The following is a 22,803-nucleotide window of genomic DNA, read 5'->3' as shown; positions in this document are numbered from 1 at the left end:
TAGGACCTACAGTCCTTCAAGCAACAGTTGTGAAAACGCAACATAATCCACCCAGCCTTCCAAAACCTTAGTGGTAAAGTAGCATCGCAAGGAAATCAAAGAGTTAATCCTAAAGGAACTCAACCCTGAATATTCACTGGAAGAACTGATGCTGAAGCTGAAGCTCCAGTACTTTGGCCCCCTGATGTGAAGAGCGGACTCATTGGAAAAGACCCTGAACGCTGGGAAGGTTTGAAGGCAGGAGGAGAAGGGGGCGGAAGAGGATGAGGTGTTTCGATAGTATCACTGACTCAACGGACATGAGTTTGAACAGACTCTGGGAGATACTGGAGGACAGAGGAGCCTGGTGTGCTGCAGTCCATGGAGTCGCAAAGGGTCAGTGACTGAACAGCAACAAAAATGAAGTAGCAATAGAGGACTAGACTGGCTGATCTTTGGATCCCTTTCCGTCCTTGAAATTCCATGATTCTGTGAAGTCCGGTAGGCAGTTGGAGAGAGATGGAACAGGGGAGCAGGTGAGGTTGCCGTGCCAGTGACACCGAGGTGTGGACAAACAGCAGCAGGCGGTGGCCGGGGGCAGGAACAGGGACGGCTTTTCAGACGGCTAGATGAGCTCTGGGGGAAAGGAGGGAGGAGGAGTGGGGGGCAGGTGGAGAGGGAGACGCACTCGCTGGGGGCACATGTTCGCCAGGTGGTAGGAGTTCCAACACACTCTGTGATTTAAAGAGCAGCGTCACGCAGGGGATGAGAAGGGGAGAGACGGTTAACAGTGCCACGTGTTAGTACAGAGACTCCCCGGCTTGGCAGTGTAGAAGCCACAGTTCACCTGTGTACCCCACAAGCTGGCATCTGCCAGAAGAGGAATGAAAGTGGGCCCAGCCTCATGTGGTCCATGTCAGCAGGAGGAGGGGGAAGACTCCGCCCAGCCGCTGCCGGTCCTCTGCACCTGCCCGCTGAGCGGGGGCAAGAACTCTTGTCTGCCAGTCCACGGGGAGTCAGAGTCTATGTGATTCACCAAAGCGCCGCTCTGAATAAGACCCTTTCCAAGTGACACAGAGGTCAGCAGCCCAGTGTGGGCTTCTGGGGTAACGAGGGCCACCGTGTTCTCAGTGACCAGTAGGTACAGAGTGCCGTCATCCGGGAGCCTGGGGGCGGTCCTGGACAGCTGAGACTAGCAGCAGAGTTTCTCAGAAGGATTTAGAGGAGGAGCCTTAAGAGCAAATGATCACTGCTTGATTTGTTGGCTCCAGTGCCTGCTGTCTGTGGTGTTTTTTTTAAATTGTGTTAGTTATATTTTTATTTTTTGGTTGCAAGGGAGGGCTTCCCTTGTAGCTCAGTCAGTAAAGAATCTGCCTGCAATGCAGGAGACCTGGGTTTGATTCCTGGGTCAGGAAGATCCCCTGGAGAAAGAAATGGCAACCCCCTCCAGTGTTCTTGCCTGGAGAATCCCATGGACAGAGGAGCCTGGCGAGTTCCCAGTCCACGGGGTCGCAAGAGTCAGATGTAGCTAAACCCTTAGCATTACCATGTTGTGGCTGCCCTGGGTCTTCACTGCTGTGTGCGGGCCTTCTCTGGACGCGGTGAGCGGGCGGCTCCTCTCTAATTGCGGTGTGCAGGCTTCTCCCCGTGGTGGCTCCTCTTGTTGCGGGGCACGGGCCCTAGGCACACAGGCTTCGGTACTGCAGCACACAGGCTCAGTGGTTGTGGCTTGTGAACTTAGTTGCCAGGAAGATGTGGAATCTTCTAGGACCAGAGGTTGAACCCATGACCCCCTTTATTGGCAGGCAGGTTCTCAGCCACTGGGCCACCAGGGAAGCCTTCTGCTGTCTGCTCTAAATGTAGGATGGGAGCGGGATGCCCCAGGAGAACTTCTCTTGGAGACGGCGGCCGCAGGCCTCACTTGCCCCGACCTTGCACTGGGCTAGGCACTCCAGGGGTGCTGGGAGAACTGAGCTCCTTGAATTGAGATACAAACGTTAAGCAGAAAGAAGATCCCCCGTGTACAAAACCACGGTGGCCCTCTCACCTCTGTGAACTGAGCCAACTAATGGGTCCCTTCCTCTGAGGACTGACACTGGAGGAGCTGCCAAAGCTGTAGCTTCAGCTGGAATGAAAATGATGAGAAAGGCTCGCCTCCAGCCTGGGAGGGCCCTGAGCTGAGGGGCCAGGATTCCCAGAACTGGCTGTGTGATTTCGGCAGGCTGTTTCACCTCTCCAAAGCCCAGTGTCCCCCTTTGCAAAGTGGGGTGACGATGCCAACATTGCTGGGAAATCCGTGTGGCAAATGACCAGCAGCTGCAGCCCGACTGGAGCTCGTGGGGGTCATGGTTACCCCAGAAACCACGTCCACCCCTCCCGGCGTCGTATAGAGCTGCAAAGCGGCACGGATCGCATAAACCTGTGCTGCATTTTTTTCTTTAGATTTTTTTCCCCACAAGCATCTCACCTGCTGGAACATGAATTATACTTCTCTCAAAGGGTGACCTGGGGGACTTCCCTGGTTAAGACTCCATGCTTCCAGTGCAGGGGGCATGGTTTCCATCCCTGGGTCAGGAAGATCCCCTGGAGAAGGAAATGGCAACCCACTCCGGTATTCTTGCCTGGGAAATCCTGTGGACAGAGGAGCCTGGCGGGCTGCAATCCATGGGGTTACAAAGAGTCAGACGGGATTTAGCAACTGAACAATGACAACAGGGTGCTAAGATCCTGCGTATTGCACGAGACGACCAGAAAATGAAAAAATAAAGGGCAGCGTGGGCTTTTCTGCTGTCCTCTTCCTGGTTTTCCGGGCTCCTTTGGGGAGAAATTCCTGTGAACGTCCCTGTGGGGGCTTGCTCACTCACCCTCAGGCAAGACACCCCAATCACCCACATGCCCATGAGTGAACAAGGATCCGAGCAGCGTGATCTCAGAGATAGAAGTGGCAAAAGGTTTTATAGGATCTGCTCCCCAAATTTGTTGTGAGTGGAAGAGTCCAGGGCACCCCAAATTCCTTCAGCCACAGTCTTCACTGTGCTTCGTGGTGCCCTAACCACGGTCTTTTTTGAAAGTGTCTTCAGCGCCCACTGTTCTGTGAGTAAATAGAATTTTGATCATTTTGTATTCCACAGACTCAACCTTTGAGCATGAGCTGAGACCGAGTCTGTAGGTCATGTTCCCCTAGGGTTCCCAGACTGTTTGCTTTGGTCCGAGTTATCACACCCACTTGTACATTCAGAAATGCAAGTTTTTGGTTGTTTTCATCCAAAGACAATGTTGTGCTGTGTTATTTTTTATCCCTTTGGGATTGAACGAACCCTTTTTGTTTTGTAAATCGCTGGAAAATTTGAACAGCATTTATCTGGAAATAAGCAAGGACTCCTAACTAAATTTAAGATTTCCCTAACGTGAAGCTAGGGAGGTAAGACTGTATTTTAAGAATTAAGTTAGACCAGATGTGAAATAGCAGACTGTTATAGTACCTTTGTCACGAATGGGAGTAGGGGAACCCCTTGGGAGATTAATGAGTCTTTTAAATTGAAACAGAATTATTTATAATTTTTTTTTTTCTTTTAAGACCAAAACAGAAGGTTGCAGATTCAGAACTAGCTTGTGAACAGGCGCATCAGTACCTTGTCACCAAAGCAAAAACCAGATGGTCAGACTTGTCTAAGGTGAGAAAGCGATTGTTTCCTTAAAAGGGAAGGGCAGCTATTTGTGTTCCAAGGTCATTGGGATGATGGAGCCGTTTTGATCCAGTCACTGAGACAGGAAAGCAACTTTTATACCAATGTAGAGCCTTGGGGGCTGCCGTCTATGGGGTCGCACAGAGTCGGACACGACTGAAGTGACTTAGCAGCAGCGGTGCCTCCTTTGATTCTTAAAATACCTTTTCAAAATAAATTCTCACATTCAAGGTCAATTTTGTCTTTAGGGGGAAAAAAAGTAATTTTAGGAGTTACGTGGACTGAAATTCCTGGCTTTATCTCAGGTTTGATATGAATTAAAAATTTAAATGAAGCAATGTGAGATGCTATCATATTTCTTTTTACACAGTTATAAAGTGTTAGTCACTCAGTTTTGTCTGACTCTTTGTGACCCCATGGAGTGTAGCCCGCCAGGCTCCTCTGTCCATGGAATTCTCCAGGCAAGAATACTGGAGTGGGTAACCATTCTCTTCTCCAGGAGATCTTCCCTACTCAGAAATTAAACCCGGGTCTCCTGCATTGCAGGTGGCTTCTTTACCGTCTGAGCCACCAGGGAAGCACCCACAGTTATAAACATGCATTTTAAAGAGATATTTCTTCCTTTCCTGCCAAAATCATAAAAAGCACATTTTCAAGGTGAATACCCTCCATGTGCAGTGATATAAATTGTGATTACAGTGTCAGGATGGACACACACTCTAACAATGACAGCTATACCTGCAAGACAGTAGATCTGAAATGCAAGCCCAGCTCCTCCTGAAGTTTAGACTGTGATGTCACTATTTCTCAATGCAACAAGGACCCAGTAACTTCACTTTTAAAAGTATTTGTAAACTGCATTATAGGAATACTTTCACACTAGTCTGAAGAACATCTCTACTTTATTTCACTTGGCCATTTTCTTTCTGTCCTCTCTCTTGACCTGTGTCCAATGTGAAGGCCTGCTTTTAAGCACCCACACCGCCTCTTCCTTGGTCCCCATCCTCATAGCATGGACTCTGCCATCCTGGGCCAGCAAATCACATGGACCGAGGTCGGACTGGCCTTAGAGTAGTCCCCTGGGCTGAAGAGCGCAGGGTGTGATCTGGACTGCACATGGTGGGCACACAGGGCCCATACCCCAGCAGGGAGAGGGCAGAGCTAACACCATCAGCCACGTGCCCACCCTGTTCCTGCTTCTCTCCCACCTTCAAGCTCCCTCAGGCTGGACCAACTCAGGAAAACAGCCCCTTCTCCCCAGCCTGCCTCTCCTCTTGGCTGCTCTGCCCTCCTTCCCTTACGGGAGCAGCCGCCTCTCTGGTCCGCTCTGCGCTGCTCCCTGTGGAGCCACCTCCAGGACCCTTCGCCGCTTCTTCCAACCCCGCCTTGACGTCGTACGAACTGAGTGCCCAGGGGGTGTGCCTGCTCCCTTCTGGCAGAGCTCACGGACCAGGGGAAGGGACAGTCACAGAGCAAAGGCAGGTTATTAACAAGGCGGCGGACGCCGGAAGGAGCGGGCTGCTGGGAGCGGCCGGAGGCCGGGGAGGCCTTGCTTCTGCCTTGTTCTGTCCACCCTCCCTGAAACACCTCCACCTCAGCTCCCTGACACCCTGCAGGCCCCCTGACTCCTGGCCCGGCCCCCCGGCCAGTTGACCTCCTCCCTGTCCTAGCCCTTTCACTCCACCTTGATTCCATGGCCTCTCTTAGCTGCCTTCATCCTTGGCGCTGGGCACAGCCCCAAACTACGTGTGGAAGAGCCATGGGGACCCCAGAGCTCTGGGCTGCAGCCCTGGTGTCCCCCTATGGAAACCTCTTCCATGTCTCCTAGAACTGAGCCTGGTGGGAGTGGAGCGGGGAGGGGACACGGAGGATTACGGAGGAAGAGGGATTTCAGGGGCCTGGAAGGGGGTGAGGTGGGGGGAGGAGGTGCTTTCTCCAGAACCGAGCTCTGGGCCCCCTCACTGGCCCCGCAGGACTCAATGACCCAGAGCATGTGGACCGCCCTGTCCCTCTCTCGGTTTATACTGAGTGCTGCACTGAAGGGATTAGTTCGGAATTCTAAACTGGCAGAAAGTAAAGCCCAGAAACAGGATCCGCCGTATTCCCGCTTGACCGCCTGGTGACGGCACGCGGGTTGCCATGGGCGCTCACATCCACGCTCTTCGCTGCCGGGCCCCAGCATTTAGAGATGGTGAAGGTGTCTCCCTTCCGCTGCATTTCTGTTGGGAATTCACGAAACAGCACCTGCTAATATCGCAAGGGGAGTATTCTCCAGGAAAACTGCACTTGAACAAGGATTCAGGGTTTAGTCATCTTGTGACCTGCATATATAGGGTCACATAGCCCGCCAGGCTCCTCTCTCCATGGGATTCTCCAGGCGGAATACTGGAGTGGGCTGCTACGCCCTCCTGCAGGGGATCTTCCTGACCCAGAGGTCATACCTGCGTCTCTTAGGTCTCTGCTGCATTGGCAAGGGGGTTCTTGACCACTAGCACCACCTGGGGAGCCACCTAAGTCATGGGGCTCCCCATTCCTGCCACACACCACTGGGGGCGCGTCCCGCTGGATCCTCAGAAACACAGAGGCATCGTCCCCTTTGGGGGCAGCTTAATATGCTCATGTCTATTGAAGTATTTTTGGAAAATAAGGTCATTGGTTTCTTCAGCAAATATTATTATGAGCTGACTATGCCCTGTCAGTGAAGTCGCCTAGTCGTATCCGACTCTTTGCGACCCCAATGGTCTGTAACCCCCCAGGCTCCTCTATCCATGGGATTTTCCAGGCAAGAGTACTGGAGTGGGTCCAGATACCGAACCCAGGTCTCCCACATTGTAGGCAGACACTTTACCGTCTGAGCCACCAGGAAAGTCCTTGTTGCAAGGTACTACAGATACAATGACCAAAAATAAGATAAAATGAAGACATGTCTGTGCGCCCAGAGACTTGTAGTGTAAACACCAACAAGAACTCTAAAGAGTGGTACGGATCACAATGGCAATGGTGCGCACACAATGGGGTGCCCAAGAAGAGGTCACGAGTAGAAAGATGAGCAGGGTTTGGACAGGCGTGCAGGGGAGGTGAGAATTCCAGGCCTGAAGCTGAACCAAGGCAGGGGGTTTGCGGGGCTCACCGGCCCAGTGGGGACAGCACGGATGGGGCAGACCTCGGGGCAGACCAGGTGGTTTTCAGTGTGAGGCAGTGGATGGATCACAGCCGGCTGCACATGCTGTCGCTGTTTTTAAAAATTGTGGCAGAGGCTTCCCTGGTGGCTCAGTGGTAAAGAACGTGCCTGTCGACGCAGCAGACATGGGTTTCATCCCCGATCCAGGAAGATCCCACCTGCCATGAGGCAGCTAAGCCCATGAGCCACAGCTACCCAGCCTGTGGTCAAGATCCCGGGACCTGCAGCTGGGAGTACGCGTTCCACAACTGCTCCAGGCCCTCGTGCCCTGGAGCCCTCCCACGGTGACTGTACCGCAGCCCCTGCGCTCGGCAGCTGGAGAAGAGCCTGCGCAGCCACAGAGACCCATCACAAAATAAATGCGCATATGAATAGTATTTGTATGTTTTCAGATTTCAGCGGTGTGTGGCAGGAGTAAATAAATGAATAAAGATATTGTTTTAAATTGTGGTGAAATAGACATAACATAGTTCTTCTGACTTCAGGGCCTCAGGAAGTGCTGGCCCGCTGGAGCGGGCTTCGGGAGGCGGGTGGTTGTGGGCCTGGGTCCAGGGTCAGCCTGCAGGTAGGCACCTCTACTTCCCCAAGGCTGGGATCTTGGGTTCCCTGACCAGAGATCGAACCCTGGGCCCCTGCAGTGGAAGCGCCGAATCCTAACCACTGGACTACCAGGAAGTCCAGTAATGCATCTTAATTAGCCAGTAGGCAGCTCCCTCCTCCATGTTCTCTTATTAGAGTTTTTTAATCAGTTTGTCAAATTCTACAAAGAAAAAAAAAAAACTATTGGGATGTTTGGCAAGAAATGACATCTTTACTACATGGGGCCTTCCAATGAATGAACACAGTGTAGTTCCATTTATTTTGATGTTTTAAAATGTTTTTCAAAACAGTTTTAGACTTTCTTATGTAAAAACCTTAACAATCATTTATAAGATTTGTTCCTCAGACTTTTCTATTTTTGGTGCTGTTGTAAATGTTATTTTTTTAAAGTTCATTTTCCATGTCTGATGTATTAAAATGTGAGTGATTTTACCTATTGATATAGAATCCCAGGGCTTCCCTGGTAGCTCAGATGGTAAAGAATCTGCCTGCAATGTGGGAGACCTGGGTTTGAGACCTGGGTTTGATCCCTGGGTTGGGAAGATCCCCTGGAGAAGGGAACAGGTACCCATTCCAGTATTCTGGCCTGGAACTCCGTGGACAGAGGAGCCTGGTGGGCTGCAGTCACTTGGGTTGCAGAGAGTCAGACACGACAGAGCAACTTTCTCTTTCACTTCTCATAGAATCCAGATTTATTGCCACTTTCTCTTATTATAATACTTTATTTGTGGATTCCTTGTACACCTGTATATACAGTCATGTCATTTGTGAATAATGACAGTTGCATTTCTTCCTGCCCTGTTGTTATACTTTTACCAGTTTTACCTTGCTTAACTACACTAGCTTGCACCTCCAGTACAAGGCTAAATAGCAATAGAGATATTCTTGTCTGATTCTTAATCATCCAGAAAACGTTTCATGGTTTCGCCATGAAGTGTGATGCTTGCAGAGGGCTTGGGAAGTGAACCCAGTGTGTCTTCCGCACAGTGTGTTGGAAAGAGGAGGAATGAACTATTGTTCAGAAAGTTTAAGACAGTGTTCAACGCCCTGTATTACCCGCTCTCCTAGTCTGTGGTCCTTTAAATGCCTGGCACATCCCCAGAGACCTTTTGCACCCCTTGGGGGTGTTAAAATGGTACCATGTCACCTCATCGTAACAACTATAGAGTCTCCTGTCCCTTGTTTTCCCTCTGACCGCCGGAGGCCAAATTCTCCAAAAAGTGGAGATGATAACCTCAAACAGTGTGGGCCACACCTCACCTCCTGGGCTCTGGTTGGCCCTTAGTTCTAACAGTGTTTGAACCCAAATTGTTGCTCAGGAAAAAAAAATCCCAGCCACACGCTCAAAACCACTCATTACCCGGAAACAAGCCTGTTCTAGCATGTAACACTTGACGTTTTGCTCTGTTGTCTTGTTGAGCAGAATGAGGACTTTATTTGGAACGTATACGAAAGAGTAATTAGGGACTTCCCTGGTTGTCCAGGGGTTAAAGATTCACCTTCCAATGCAGGGGGCGTGGGTTCCATTCGTGGTGAAGGGGCTAAGATTCCGCCTGCCTTGTGGCCAAAAATCCAAAACATAAAACAGAAGCAATATTCTAACAAATTCAATAAAAGACTTTAAAAATAGTCCCCATCAAAAAAAAGGAATCTTAAAAAAAGTCGACAGGAGGCGATGTGCGTAAGGGGAAGTCTTAGACTGTCCCAGATACTCTCTGAGAGCATTTTACATGTTACTAAACGCTGTCTTGTAATACTGTAGAATTTTATAGAAACCGACAGCGAGGGCAATGGCATCCTTCGACGACGGGACGTGAAGAACGCGCTGTACGGCTTTGACATCCCCCTCACGCCGAGAGAGTTCGAAAAGCTCTGGATGAGGTGAGTGGCATCTGAAGACTGTCCCTTCCTTCCTGACTGCCAAATTCAGCACCGGGCTTTCATCACAACTCGGGGGTCAGGCAGGGCCAGGAACATTATTCTGTGGTTGTACCTGCCCTATTCACCCCCGAAAGCAGCTTTGGCCAACAGGCCGGCCTTTCGGAACACAGGAACCAGGTCAACACTTGTCACCAACATTGGACGTGAGGGTTTTGCGTTTCTCAGGAACTGCGCATTTGAGCACATCCTTTCACTGTTTCGGAGAATGAAGTCACTCCCCAAAGACTCCTCTCTAACACAACTACCTCCGTGGACAGATCTGCAGTGGGTTAAGGGAAACGCAGTCTCCCCATTGCCCGGAGATGGAAATCGATGCTACACAAGTGTTTTATAGATTAGTAATTTGTTCAAAGAAAATAACCAAACTTTTGGCAACTTGGAATAGTTTCCCGAGGGTGTCTTAAACTGAAACTAGGAGCTAGTATTGGCTACATTTTTCAAAATGTACTTTAGACTAAGCTATTTCTGAACCAGGCCCCCCATCACAACGTTCCCTGGGTGGATGTCTAAGTTTCGAGGTGCGCTAACCACATGGTCCATTTCCGAGTTCCAGCTCCGTCTCTGAGTTGCTTCCTCCTCCATTATATGTTAGTCGCCGCTGGCAGCCCCCAGGGTCTTACCCCAGTACTGCAGGTCCTCTTGGGGGCCAGCTCAATGGCGCAGCTCATGCAGTTTTTCTTCAGCATTTCATCTGTTTAAAGTGGAAAGCTATAATGTTGGCCGAGTTTAGAATTAGGTGGGCTGTTTTGTGTCTAATTTAGAAAAGCATCGTGAAGTTCTTACAAAACCCTTATTTTTCTTCTAGATCAGTTCCAACCCAGGGTGAGTCTGGTCTCCCTGCCCGTTTTCCCTTTTAACAGACTGAGTGAGTGGGTCCACCTGAGGACTCAAAGGACGGGATTGCAGCGGGCAGACGCATGGAGCTCTCACCACGTAGACATTTCGGATGATGCAGTGATGACTGTGTCATTCTGACATTTAGGGAGCTGTTGGTGGGCACGAACACCACCCCCCCCCAACACTGGTGTGAGCGTCGCCTGTTATAAGTGCCAGAGGAGGGACAGGTCCAGCAGACAGGGAGCTGAAAAGAGGTGCTCTGGATGTGGAGGAGTGATGCTGAAATGGTTCCTAGGGTCTAGATGGGGCAGGCAGATGGGCGAGGGGCTCTCCAAGCGATACCTGGGCTCCAGGCTGAGGAAGGAAAGGTGAGGCTGATCGCCCGGTGCAGTCCTCGCTTTCGGGCAATCCTAACGGGACATCTGGAACAATGCAGTCTGAGTGGCTGCGAATGTGGGTCAAGTCTTGCTTCAGGAAGATGAGTCAGGAGGCCGTTCAGAGGAGAGATTGATGGGGGGTGTGGGGCATAAGGGAACGGCTGTCTCCATCAGGGAGGGGTGGGATGAGCCCCCAGGCTGGGTGCCAGCCTTAGGGATGAGGGGTATGAGAGTCAGGTGTCCCTGGGGGTTCCCTGTGGAAGGGGGGCACGCCTAGCCCTCTTCCTGATGGGAGACAGGCAGGCTTCCCTGTTGATGGAAGGGAGACTCTCACCATTACTTTCCGCTAAAGTTTCTTCATCCGTGTATTTCCACTATTCTATAAATACACAATGTCTACCCTGTGCTGCAAACTGAGATGAGGACTTCGTCCACCTTTGTGTAGCCGGCTGTCCGCTGTGGACAGTGAGTGGCTGAGAGCTCTGCAGACACGTGGTCATGACCCCTGCCTCCACCCCTTCACAGCGGTGCGGCCCCTGTCAAGTTACTTAACTTCTCTGGCCTTGCTGTGCTCTGCTAAGTTAACTCCAGTGGTCACGGTCAGGGTCAGGGTCAGCTGTAATAACAAACAAGGCCGACATCCCAGGGGCTTGCCCCGGTAAGGACGTCGCAATTTAATGTGGGTGGTGGAGCGCTCTGCCCACAATCATTCGGGGACCAGGAGCCCGCCCCCCATCCCCTGATCTTACGTGTCTGGCAGCAGAGAAGGGGAATGAGCACAGAGGACCGTCTGGTCAGCTTTGTAAGGTCCGGGCCTGGACATGTGACTGTCACTTTGCCCAGACTCTGTGGACCAGAATCCCTGCATGTGGCTGTACCCCAGCCAGGGAGGCTGGGAGAAACAGTCGGGACGTGTGTCCAGGGAAAAGGGAAAGAGGAGCAGAGGTGGGGAGCCCACAATGGCGTCTCCACATGCGGAGTCACCTCCAGGGTGGGTGGGAAAAGGGGCGATGGAGACAGAGGGGGCCCCAGGAGTGTGTCCACAGTGTCCTGGTGGGGCCACAGAAGCTGCTCACATATTTACAGCCGAGTGGGACCTAAGGGAGAGACTGATTACAGAGATGTCAGATGGACCAGAAGTCTGAAAGGGACTGTGGAGTTACTCAGAGGCCAGAAGGCTGCTGTCCACCCCCCAGGGCTGGAAGAGCAAGGAGAGGGTTACCCAGAGACAAGGGGCTGCCCCCCACCAGGGACTGGAGGGCAAAGGGGAGACAAGGTATTTCCAGGAGACCAGGAGGTGGCCTCCACCCCCCCCCAATGCCTCTTGGAATCTGCTGGAATCTCAGTCGCTGGGCTGAACAGGACCCCCTGGGAACAGCCTGGCCTTGCCCTCTCCCCACCTCCGACGGACACAGCTCCCAAGACAGGCAGAAGGACAAACACAGGGTTGAGAGCCACCAGATGAATGTCCAGCCAAGCGGCAAAGGGGGATCACGCCCCAGGACGGCGGGGTCACCTGGGGGAGCCGCGCATCAGCTGAACCACATCGTGAAGGGAAGGACAAGGTGGGGACTCTGTCCTGAAGGCCAAGTGTTTAGTAGGGACAGATCAAGGCAGGTTTCCACAGTCTAGAAAGATCAGTCTGGCCACAGGGAGGAGGATGAATTGCCAGAGAGGCGAGGGAAGCACGGAGGTGAATTTGGGGCTGTCTTGGGGTTCTAAGTGAGAGGACGGGGTAAACTTCCCTGGGGGGGAGCCTGGAGGACTGGGAAGGAAGTGATCGGTGTGACAGAGTTAGGAAGTGACAATTAGCCTTTAGCAGCCTAGAAAGGGGCTTCCCTGGTGGCTCAGCAGTAAAGAATCCACCTACAAGGCAGGAGAGTACAGTTTGATCCCTGGGTTGGGAAGATCCCCTGGAGAAAGAAATGGCAACCCATTCCAGTATTCCTGCCTGGAGGGCTCTAGTCCATGGGGATCACAAAAAGTCGGACATGGCTTAGTGACTAAACAGCAGTAGCAGCTGGAAAGAGAGGCTGAATGATGAGATCAGAGGTTCCTTGGACTTGTCTGGTGAGCTTGGGCAGAAATCAGGAGGCCACCCTGAGGTGGCTGAGTAGCCCACAGCTGAGGGCTGTGCTCTGAGCAGGGCTGTGCCTTGTCCCCTGGAGCCCAGGGTGAGCTGTGTGACCTTGGACCAGTGGCTCACCTTCTCTGAGCTTCAGTCAGCTATCCCATGGATGGCATGGCCATGTGACCAAACAGTATAATGAGGCAAAGATAAGCATAAAATCTTTACTTCGCAAAGACAAGCATAAAAATCAGTAGCAAAAAGATCACACAGATTTGCAATTACTTTCTGATAGCAATATTAATGCACATTCATTTTAGAAGACTTGGAAAATCCAGAAAAGCATCAGTCAGTTCAGTTGCTCAGTAGTGTCTGACTCTTTGCGACCCCTTGGACTGCAGCATGCCAGGCTTCCCTGTCCAACACCAACTCCCAGAGCTTACTCAGACTCATGTCCATTGAGTTGGTGATGCCACACAACCATCTCATCCTCTGTCATCCCCTTCTCCTCCTGCCTTTAATCTTTCCCAGCATCAGGGTCTTTTTCAATGAGTCAGTTCTTGGCATCAGGTGGCCAAAGTATTGGAGTTTCAGCTTCAGCATCAGTCCTTCCAATGAACACCCAGGACTGATCTCCTTTAGGATGGACTGGTTGGATCTCCTTGCAGTCCAAAGGACTCTCAAGAGTCTTCTCTGACACCACAGTTCAAAAGCATCAATTCTTTGGTGCTCACCTTTCTTCACAGTCTAACTCTCACATCCATACATGACCACTGGAAAAACCATAGCCTTGACTGGACCTTTGTTGACAAAGTAATGTCTCTGTTTTTTAATATGCTGTCTAGGTTGGTCATAGCTTTTTTGGAGCAAGCGTTTTTGAATTTCAAAAAAGCATAAGAAAAAGGAAAAGATAACAGCAAGAAAGCAGCTGCGCCCCACTCAGTAGGCATGACAAACTCGATGGTGTGGTTTCTCATCCATTTTCTGGGCATTTCTGTGACCTCGGTTCACCGTGCTCACCCTCCCCCCTCCTCCCTCCACTGGCCTGCTCCTCTCCACGGTTCAGTGTTTGCCGACACCACTCACCCTGGTCTCCTCCCTCCGCATCCCCACCTGCCTGCTGCACAAAGCAGAAGGTGTGGCCTGGCAAGGGGGCGGCCAGCACTGGGCTGCCCAGGGTCCCCCTGCCACTGAGCCTCCCGCAGCTGCTCATACAAGGGAGGGGCATTCTTCCACCCAGCATGAGTGACGGGGACCCCAGGCAAGGTGGGAGCAGCTGGGGCCAGTGTGACACTTTCTGCCAGCTCCCGGGGTCTACTGGTGAGAATAAGAAAGCCCATCCCCAAAACTGGGTAGCTGGAAGTGATCAAGAAAATAGCATTCAGCTCTTTTGAAAACGCAGAATTAGAAAACGTGGAGAATATAGACAAAATAATTGTCGTCCCCCGCCGCTCACCCAGCACTTAAGCGAAGCACCTGCACTCTATTAGAGCTTTGAGGCGTCCGGAAGTTCTCATTAACACCGCGGAAGTAAATTAATGCATTAAGCCCCAGATCTCAGTGACTTGGCACATGGATGTTTTGGTTCTTATTCACCCGAAGTCTAGCATGTCTAGCAGCTCTTCTGGACACTTCTCTTCCAACTGGTGATCCGGGATCTGGCTTCCAGAGGTGGCTTCATTCCTCAGCAGGGTCCCCGGGGGTCTGCAGAGTAAAGCAGGTCAGCCCAGAGTGACTCACCTCTGCCCCCAGCCCATGGCCGAGGGATGGGTGGGCTGTGGCCCCCGCTGACCTCTTGGGGCGGACAGAGTGGGGCAGGTGCGTGTTAAGCAAGCCTGGCTCACCGAGGGTTAAAGATACACAGCCCTCAAACCTGGAGGAGGCCCTAGTGAAAGGAAACCTCCTAAGTGAAGCGATAGGATCTTGCAGCCCAGGATTTCAGGAGCAACACGTTTGGTTTCAGAGAGACGGCTGAGAATAAATTACAGGATGAATGTGCATTCGCTCACTCCTTCCTCTGAGGCGATCATTGAGCAGGAATTTCCTGAAACTTTCGAGATTGCAGGCCCAGTGCCAGATTCGGGGGTTTCAGAGATGAAGGCAGCCCCTTGCCCATGACTCAGCCAGGAAGACAGCACCCACATGCCAGGGGAGAGAAGCCGGGCAGCCTGAGCTGTGGGTGTTCCAGGAGGGACCCTCGGTGTGCGATGCCTGACCCTAATCCCCAAATAAGCAGTCATTAACCAGAGCGGGGAGAGGGCATCCCAGCTAGCAGAGTGGCCCAGAGTTGGGGGGCGGGAGCGGGAGGCCCCCAGAAGGGGGAGGGTGCTGCCTGTGTCAGCAGAGCCCGAGGGGACAGGGAGCCCCAGGACCAGGGCTCCGGGGGACATTCCCTTCTGGGGGCTCAGCATTCTGAGCCCCTTCTGTAGCCTAGTTTCCTTGGGTAGATTTCTGTTATTTTGGACCTAAAACCAACTTTGCCAGGAAACTACGAAGCCGGTGTGTTATAAAAACACACAGACGACTCAAGCAGGACAGCCAGCAGCCTGGGAAATTTAACTATAGAGGTCTGTTGTGTACAACCAGCTGGTCACGCAGACCTGGTAGAATGTTCTGGAGATGATGCCCAATTTATGCACATTTCTTGTTTGGGTAGATACGCTGTACATCAGCATTCTAAGATGAAAAGTGAAGACTGTTACAGAATCCCTGTGTCCTGTGCATCGGCTCCCATGAACACGTGTGACTCACGTGGAGCTTTGGGTTGTCTCCCTAGACTCTGCCAAGAGAACCTACCAGGGGCTGTGCTGGACTGGAGAGCCCCGGGATGGGAAAGGATTTGGAAAGGCTGAAGGAACAGTTCAGGAAAGGAAGGACTGGGACTTCCCTGGTGGTCCAGGGGTTAAGACCCCGCCTTCCAATACAGAGAGTGCACTTCCATCCCTGATGGGGGAACTAAGATCCCACATGCCACAGAGTGTGGCCAAAACATTAAAATAAATAAATAAAACTTGTTTAAAAAGAGAAGGTTGAATGGGACGAGCTGATGGCAGGAGTCTAGTTAGAAGAGCTGGACATGAAAGGGGGCTCAGCTTGGCGAGGACTAACCCGGTAGGCCCCTCGCCCTTCACGAAGGGTGTTCTAGCAGCTGACATCCTCTGGAACCAGGAATGCTGGGCAGTCCCAGAAGGAGTGGGTCTCCCTTCTCTGGCGTGGCTGCATCCGAGGCCAGACGGCCACTTACTGGGGTGCGTAACTGCCAGACTGTGGCCCTGGGTGGGGCCGAGGCAGATGGTATCCGATCTGTGCCCCCCGCCAGCCTGGGTGAATGTGCCCACTGGGCACCAACCCTCAGGCAGCCGGACACTTCACGCTCTGCAGGGCAGCTCTCTGAGCAGTCACGCTGCCCTCGCCATGGATGTTCCCCGAGAGGACCCACATGTCCGAGCTGCCCAGGACCACGTCTCCCTCTGCTGCCAGCCTGGGTCATCCGTGGGGCTCACACCAGATGCTCTGAGTCTGGGGTCAGTGGTGTTGGAAGGTTCTTCTGTCATTTCTGTAAGAATCAAGCGCTAAACCGAGCCTGAACGAGTAAGACTTTCTCAGCCCAGCGATCGATGTGAATGTATTCACGCCGTGTGTACAACCGAACGGCTGTGTGTGCAACAGACAGGCAGTAATCTGATTATGTCATAAATTAGTGGCCATTGCCACATGCAAATGTGGGTTTTTATGGGCCCTCTGCTTTATATGCACATTTTTCCTGGTGCATCTGTTGCCGAACCATTTTAAAATTCAACCTTTATAACCAAGTTGATGTTTTTTTTTAATGTGACACAAAGGATTATGTAATGAAGGGTGAGGTTATGTAAGCTGAATTAACTGTCTTATTATTCACATGCATAACAATATTTTAGTTGCGGTTGTGCAATCTGGTCTTCTGTTCCTTGGAGATGCGGAGAGACTGTGTATGATCTTTATCAATGAAGTGATTAAGAAGTGTCTTTTCATTCAGTCCAAGTGTCACGATTTAGAGTTTGTGGCTGGGAATCCCCCGAGTGTCCCCCGCGGGGACGGCAGGCCTTCCTTAGGGACACGCACGCTCCATGTTCACTTGCTCAGTGACCAGGTATTGATAAGGAAGCGTTTGCAGGGTGGGTTGCTGGAAGCTGTGAGTTTGCCCACCAAGGTAAAACAAGGCACGTTTCTCCTCAGGAAGCTTCCCATCGAGCCAGGAGGGGAGATTCGGATTGGAGCGGGAGACGTGGAGGCAGGGCGTGCTTGAGCCTTTGGGTGGCCCTGGTCCCAGTTCCCCAAGCACACCTGCCCCCGGTCCTCATCACGGCCCGGAGGGCCCCGGGGCGGCAGAGGTGCAGTCCTTTGACCTTAGGACCAGAGAAAGAGAGGCTCCAGACGGGTGCCCTGCTGGCCGGGGCTTTCTTGCCGGGCCGGTCGTCTGTGCCCCTTCTCTCAGGAGCCCTCCCCCTGGGGTGGGGCGCCCTCGGGGAGCTTTCTTCCAGGGGTGTCTTTCTAGAGTGAGTCATAGCTCCATCTGGTGGCATGGGGCTGGCAGAGATGTGATACGGCTCAGGGTAGGACCGCGGCCCAGGGGTCGCCCTCGGAGCTTGAGAAATGGCAGCCCCTCCCCCTCCCAGGTGCCCTGATGGAGACCTAGACGCCCCCTTCGCAGCTGCCTGGTCACCAGCAGTATGGGCAGCCATTTGCTAGCAGCACCAGCCCTTCCTGCCACCTGGAATAGAAAGCCAGGTAAGGCTTCCCGGGAGCACTAGTGGTAAAGATCCGCCTGTCAATGCAGGACATGCATGTCAATCCCTGGGTCGGGAAGATCTGTAGTAAGAAACCCACTCCAGTGTTCTTGCCTGGGAAATCGCATGGACAGAGGAGCCTGGTGGGCTGCAGTCCATGGGGTCTCGAAGAGTCGGGCAGACTGGGTGACTAAACATGCACACACAAGCCCAGGAATCAGAGCCCCCGTGGGCCTCCTCTAGTGGGTGGGCCACTTCGTTCTATTTTAGAAAATTCATCGAATGAAGGTCGAATGGTATTTTGGGAGGGTTGCAAGCCCTAAGGCTGTACGAATAACAGATGCCACTATGCCAAAGACTTTGATTGTGTGGATTACAACACACTGTGGAAAACTCTGAAAGAGCTGGGAACACCAGACCACCTTACCTGCCTCCTGAGAAATCTGTATGCGGGTCAAGAAGCAACAGTTAGAACTGGACATGGAACAACAGACTGGTTTCAAATCGGGAAAGGAGTACGTCATGGCTGTATATTGTCACCCTGCTTATTTAACTTCTATGCAGAGTATATCATGAGAAATGCTGAGCTGGATGAAGCACAAGCTAGAATCAAAATTGCTGGGAGAAATATCAGTAACCTCAGATATGCAGAGGATACCACGCTTATGGCAGACAGTGAAGAACTAAAGAGCCTCCTGATGAAAGTAAAAGAGGAGAGTGAAAAAGTTGGCTTAAAACCCAACATTCAGAAAATGAAGATCATGGCATCTGGTCCCATCACTTCATGGCAAATAGATGGGGAAACAATGGAAACAGTGATAGACTTTATTTTGGGGGGCTCCAAAATCACTGCAAATGGTGACTGCAGCCATGAAATTAAAAGATGCTTGCTCCTTGGAAGAAAAGCTATGACCAACCTAGACATCATATTAAAAAGCAGACACATTACTTTGCTAACAAAGCTAGTTAGTCAAAGCTATTAGTCCGTCTAGTCAAAGCTATGGTTTTCCCAGTAGCCATGTACAGACGTGAGAGTTGGACCATAAAGAGAGCTGAGCACTGAAGAACTGATGCTTTCAAACTGTGGTGCTGGAGAAGACTCTTGAGAGTCCCTTGGACTGCAAGGAGATCCAACCAGTCCATCCTGAAGGAAATCAGTCCTGAATATTCATCGGAAGGACTGATGCTGAGGCTGAAGCTCCAATACTTTGGCCACCTGACTCCTTGGAAAAGACCCTGATGCTGGGAAAGATTGAAGGCGGGAGGAGAGAATGAGATGGTTGGATGGCATCACTGATTCGATGGGCATGAGTTTGAGCAAGTTCCGGGAGTTGGTGATGGACAGGGAGGCCTGGCATGTTGCAGTCCATGGGGTCGCAAAGAGTCAGACACGACTTAGCGACTGAACTGAACTGAACTGAGAAAGGTCTGGAAGTTTCTCCCAAATCCTCAGTAACAGTGCCAGCAGTCAGGCGCTGATCTCCGCCTGCAGGTGTGAGAACCCCCCACCCCCATGCTCACAGGTGCAGGCAAGGAACCCAAGCGCAGACGGTGGGGAGGCAGTGATGGGAGGACCTCGCTGGTGTTAGACCTCACCACTCTCCCTGCCTCTTAGTCACAGGAGGGAACACTCCTCACCTTCTTGGACAGAGTACCTGATGAAAACAGGCCTGGGTGCTGGGAAGGAGGTGGAGGTGGGGTCTGCAGGCCTGTGAGTGCAGAGAAGGGAGTGGACAGGGGACCTTGGGCTAGCACCCACCTTGGGGGCTTCTTACCCCACATCCTCCACCCACCGCTGCTCCCCTGGAGAGACAAGAAAGTCAGGTAAATAAACCCATTTTCCTTGTCATCACTCAGTCGAAAGGGTCACAGAGGACCCAGGGAGCATGTGATTCTGTAGTCCTACCATGTCGGGTGGGCTGAGCACAGAGAGGGGCCCTGCTTCGCACAGGAGAGCTGGCTGCGTTGACGCTCCGGCCGACAAAGCCCCAAACAGCAGCCAGCTGGAGCGTTGCACCCCAGCTCCATGTAAATATTTGGTCCTCAAAACACTGAGTTCATCTGAGAAAAAAAATCACCTTGACAAAATGCTGTCTTTACCAGTTAGAGAAGAGGACCAAGCTCTTCTGCAAGAATAAATGCTTTTCTTTAAAGAAAATTGAAAACTTGCCTTAAAACTTTTTATTGAAGTAATTCTTTCTATTCTATTTGAATAATGTTGGGGAGATAAAAACCCTCCATTATGCTTTTTTCTTAAAAAAATGAATTATAATTCAGAAAAATCCCAATAATAGAAAATGGCATAAAAGGTACGCAGCGTAATTCTTATCTTGTTTTCCTTCCTCGCCTCTCTCGTTGGTTGTGTGTAATTGGCATCTCTTCAAAGAGGAAATGGGGAGCTGGAATCAAGGGGCGTTCATTTATTTGAGTATTAAGACTGAATGTGCTATTTTTTTTTTGTCGGATTTTTCTTCTGAACCTTAGCATAGTTCTTCTTTTGTGGAGGTGCTCAGTAAAAGACCCCTGAATGAGCAGAAGGGTTCATTTTCATTTCCGTAGTCACGGTCATCTTTCTACCAAAAGCTGGTGGGTGAATCCGGCTGCTCTCATGGGGTGAACCAAGACCACCTTGAATGAGGTGATCCTCCTGTTGACTGGAGCAGTGGGTTTCAATGGAATGTTGATGAGCATATGGATGGCCTGGGGATCTTGTTAAAAACAGATTCAGATCAGGCCTGGGTGGGCCCTGGGCTCCAGCACATCTGACTCCCTCAGGGAGGCCAGTACTGCAGGAACCTAGGGTGTGAGGAACCAGGCAGATGGAGTGTAGACGGGGTTAAAGCCCTGCGCATGCCCCCTCGGCGGCTACAGCTGAGAGTTTTGTGCTTGTCTTTAAAGGTACGACAGTGAGGGAAGAGGGCACATCACTTACCAAGAATTTTTGCAGAAACTGGGGATTAACTACTCAGCAGACGTTCACCGGCCCTTCGTGGAGGAGTACTTGAACTTCATGGGTCATTTCACGAAGCCTCAGCAGGTGCAAGAAGAGCTGAAGGAGCTGCAGCAGAGCACGGAGAAGGCCGCAGCGGCCAGGTGAGCCGGCGAGCGCCTCGCGGGGGCCGGTGTCTGTCCCACACTGACCCTGGTTGTTCTGAGCCTGTCCCTCCCGGGGCTGGCAGTGCTGCCGTGAAACTATCACACTCGTTCACTGCTGTAGACTCTAGTGCTTGTGCGTGCTCAGTCATGTCCGGCTCTTTTGTGACCCCATGGATGGCAGGCCACCAGGCTCCTCCGCCCATGGAATTCTCCAGGCAAGGATACTGGAGCAGGTTGCCATTTCCTTCTCCAGGGGATCTTGCCGACCCAAGGATGGAACCAGCGTCTCCTGTCCTGGCAGACAAATTCTTTGCCACTGAGCCACCTACAGAGCCCCTGTAGATTCTAGAAACTAGTGTTAAGTCGCAGAGCCGTGGAAACAGTGACAGACTTTATTTTCTTGGGCTCTAAAACCACTTCAGACAGTGACTGCAGCCAGGAAATTGAAAGATGCTTGCTCTTTGAAAGAAAAGCTATGACAAACCTAGACAGTGTATTAAAAAGCAGACATTGCTTTGCCAACAAACGTCTGTAAAGTCAAAGCTATGGTGTTTCCGGTAATCGTGTATGGATATAAGAATTGGACCCTACAGAAGAATGAGCACTGAAGAACTGATGCTTTTGAACTGTGGTGCTGGACAAGACTATTGAGAGTCCCTTGGACTGCAAGGCTATCAAACCAGTCAGTTCTAAAGGCAATCAATCCTGAATATTCATTGGAAGGATGAATGATGCTGAAGTTGAAGCTCCAGTACTTTGGCCACTTGACTCAAAGAGCCAACTCGTTGGAAAAGACCCTGAATGCTGGGAAAGACTGCAGGCAGAAGAAAAAGGGATGACAGAGAATGAGATGGTTGGATGGCATCACCAACTCAATCGACACAAGCCTGAGCAAACTCCAGGAGGTGGTGAAGGACAGGGAAGCCTGGTATGCTTCAGTCCATGGGATCGCAAAGAGCTGAACACAACTTAGCAACTGAAGAACAGCAGCAAAACAGAGCCATGATGGAGTTAGAGAACTATAATCCTACCCAGCCCTACCCAGCCACACTCTCAGCTCATTCACATTCGATAGGTCACCCTTGGGCTGCAGAATCACTGCAGATGACGATTGCAGCCATGAAATTAAGAGACGCTTACTCCTTGGAAGGAAAGCTATGACCAACCTAGACAGCACGTTAAAAAGCAGAGACATTACTTTGCCAACAAAGGTCCGTCTAGTCAAGGCTATGGTTTTTCCAGTGGTCATGTATGGATGTGAGAGTTGGACTATCAAGAAAGCTGAGGGCAGAAGAATTGATGCTTTTGAACTGTGGTGTTGGAGAAGATGCTTGAGAGTCCCTTGGATAGCAAGGAGATCCAACCAGTCCATCCTAAAGGAGATCAGTCCTGGGTGTTCATTGGAAGGACTGATGTTGAGGCTGAAACTCCAATAATTTGATGCGAAGAGCTGACTTATTGGAAAAGACCCTGATGCTGGGAAAGATTGAGGACAAGAAGAGAAGGGGACGACAGAGGATGAGATGGTTGGATGGCATCATCGACTCGATGGACATGGGTTTGGGTGAACTCTGGGAGTTGGTGATGGACAGGGAGGCCTGGCGTGCTGTGGTTCATGGGGTTGCAAAGAGTCGCGATTGAGTGACTGAACTGAACTTGAGAACTGAAGCTTTTAGGTCTGTACTAACATACACCCCTGGCCCCTCCTCTGGGAAACTGGAATGCAGGGTCCAGGACACGCCTGTCTCCCCTTGGTTTAGAACAGTGCTCGACACCTAGCAGGCTCTCAGTGAGGACTTGTCCAGTGAGTGCATGAAAGGACACATTCTTAAACTCAGCAGTTCAACCTTGGAGTATTTATCCCACAGAAATAATTCAGAGGAGTTCAGCAGGTCCAAGGTATGACTTGTGTCTTCAACAGCAGCAACAAAGTAGACACCTGTCCATTGCAGAGGAATACCCTAGCTTGTAGAGAACACGGCTGCAAGGAAGATGAGGTGGTATGTGCCAGTTATAGTCATCATCGTGGAGCCTGTGGGAGTGTTTGTGATGGAAGACTGGTGGGCAATGAAATTTTAAACAGTCTGTGTGCCTTGATGGTAACCACACCAAACATACGTGCCTGCCCACGAGGACCAGAAGATGCTGTGCAGAAGGCATCGTGTTGTATTTGGATGGTGAGACTGTGCATGGTTCTTTTCAAAGCTTAAAACTAGTCACTAAGGCCACATTTTAAAATGTTTAAAGAATGGATAAAGAAAATGTGTGTGTG

General features: G+C 51.2%; 1 protein-coding gene across 1 annotated transcript in view; it reads left to right on the top strand.

Annotated features, from left to right (window-relative positions):
- Positions 1 to 22,803, top strand: part of EFCAB6 (EF-hand calcium binding domain 6) — a 268,456-nt gene that overhangs the window by 182,649 nt on the left and 63,004 nt on the right. The window contains exons 21-23 of the mRNA XM_069581729.1: positions 3,557 to 3,653; positions 9,209 to 9,327; positions 20,334 to 20,528. Coding sequence (XP_069437830.1) covers positions 3,557 to 3,653; positions 9,209 to 9,327; positions 20,334 to 20,528 — 411 coding nt within the window. The remainder of the gene's footprint in view (positions 1 to 3,556; positions 3,654 to 9,208; positions 9,328 to 20,333; positions 20,529 to 22,803) is intronic.

This window comes from Ovis canadensis, chromosome 3, assembly GCF_042477335.2.
Source record: "Ovis canadensis isolate MfBH-ARS-UI-01 breed Bighorn chromosome 3, ARS-UI_OviCan_v2, whole genome shotgun sequence".
In the NCBI taxonomy this organism is placed as follows: domain Eukaryota; kingdom Metazoa; phylum Chordata; class Mammalia; order Artiodactyla; family Bovidae; genus Ovis; species Ovis canadensis.
The sequence above is the reverse complement of the archived record's forward strand: the minus strand, read 5'-3'. Positions and strand labels throughout refer to the sequence as shown.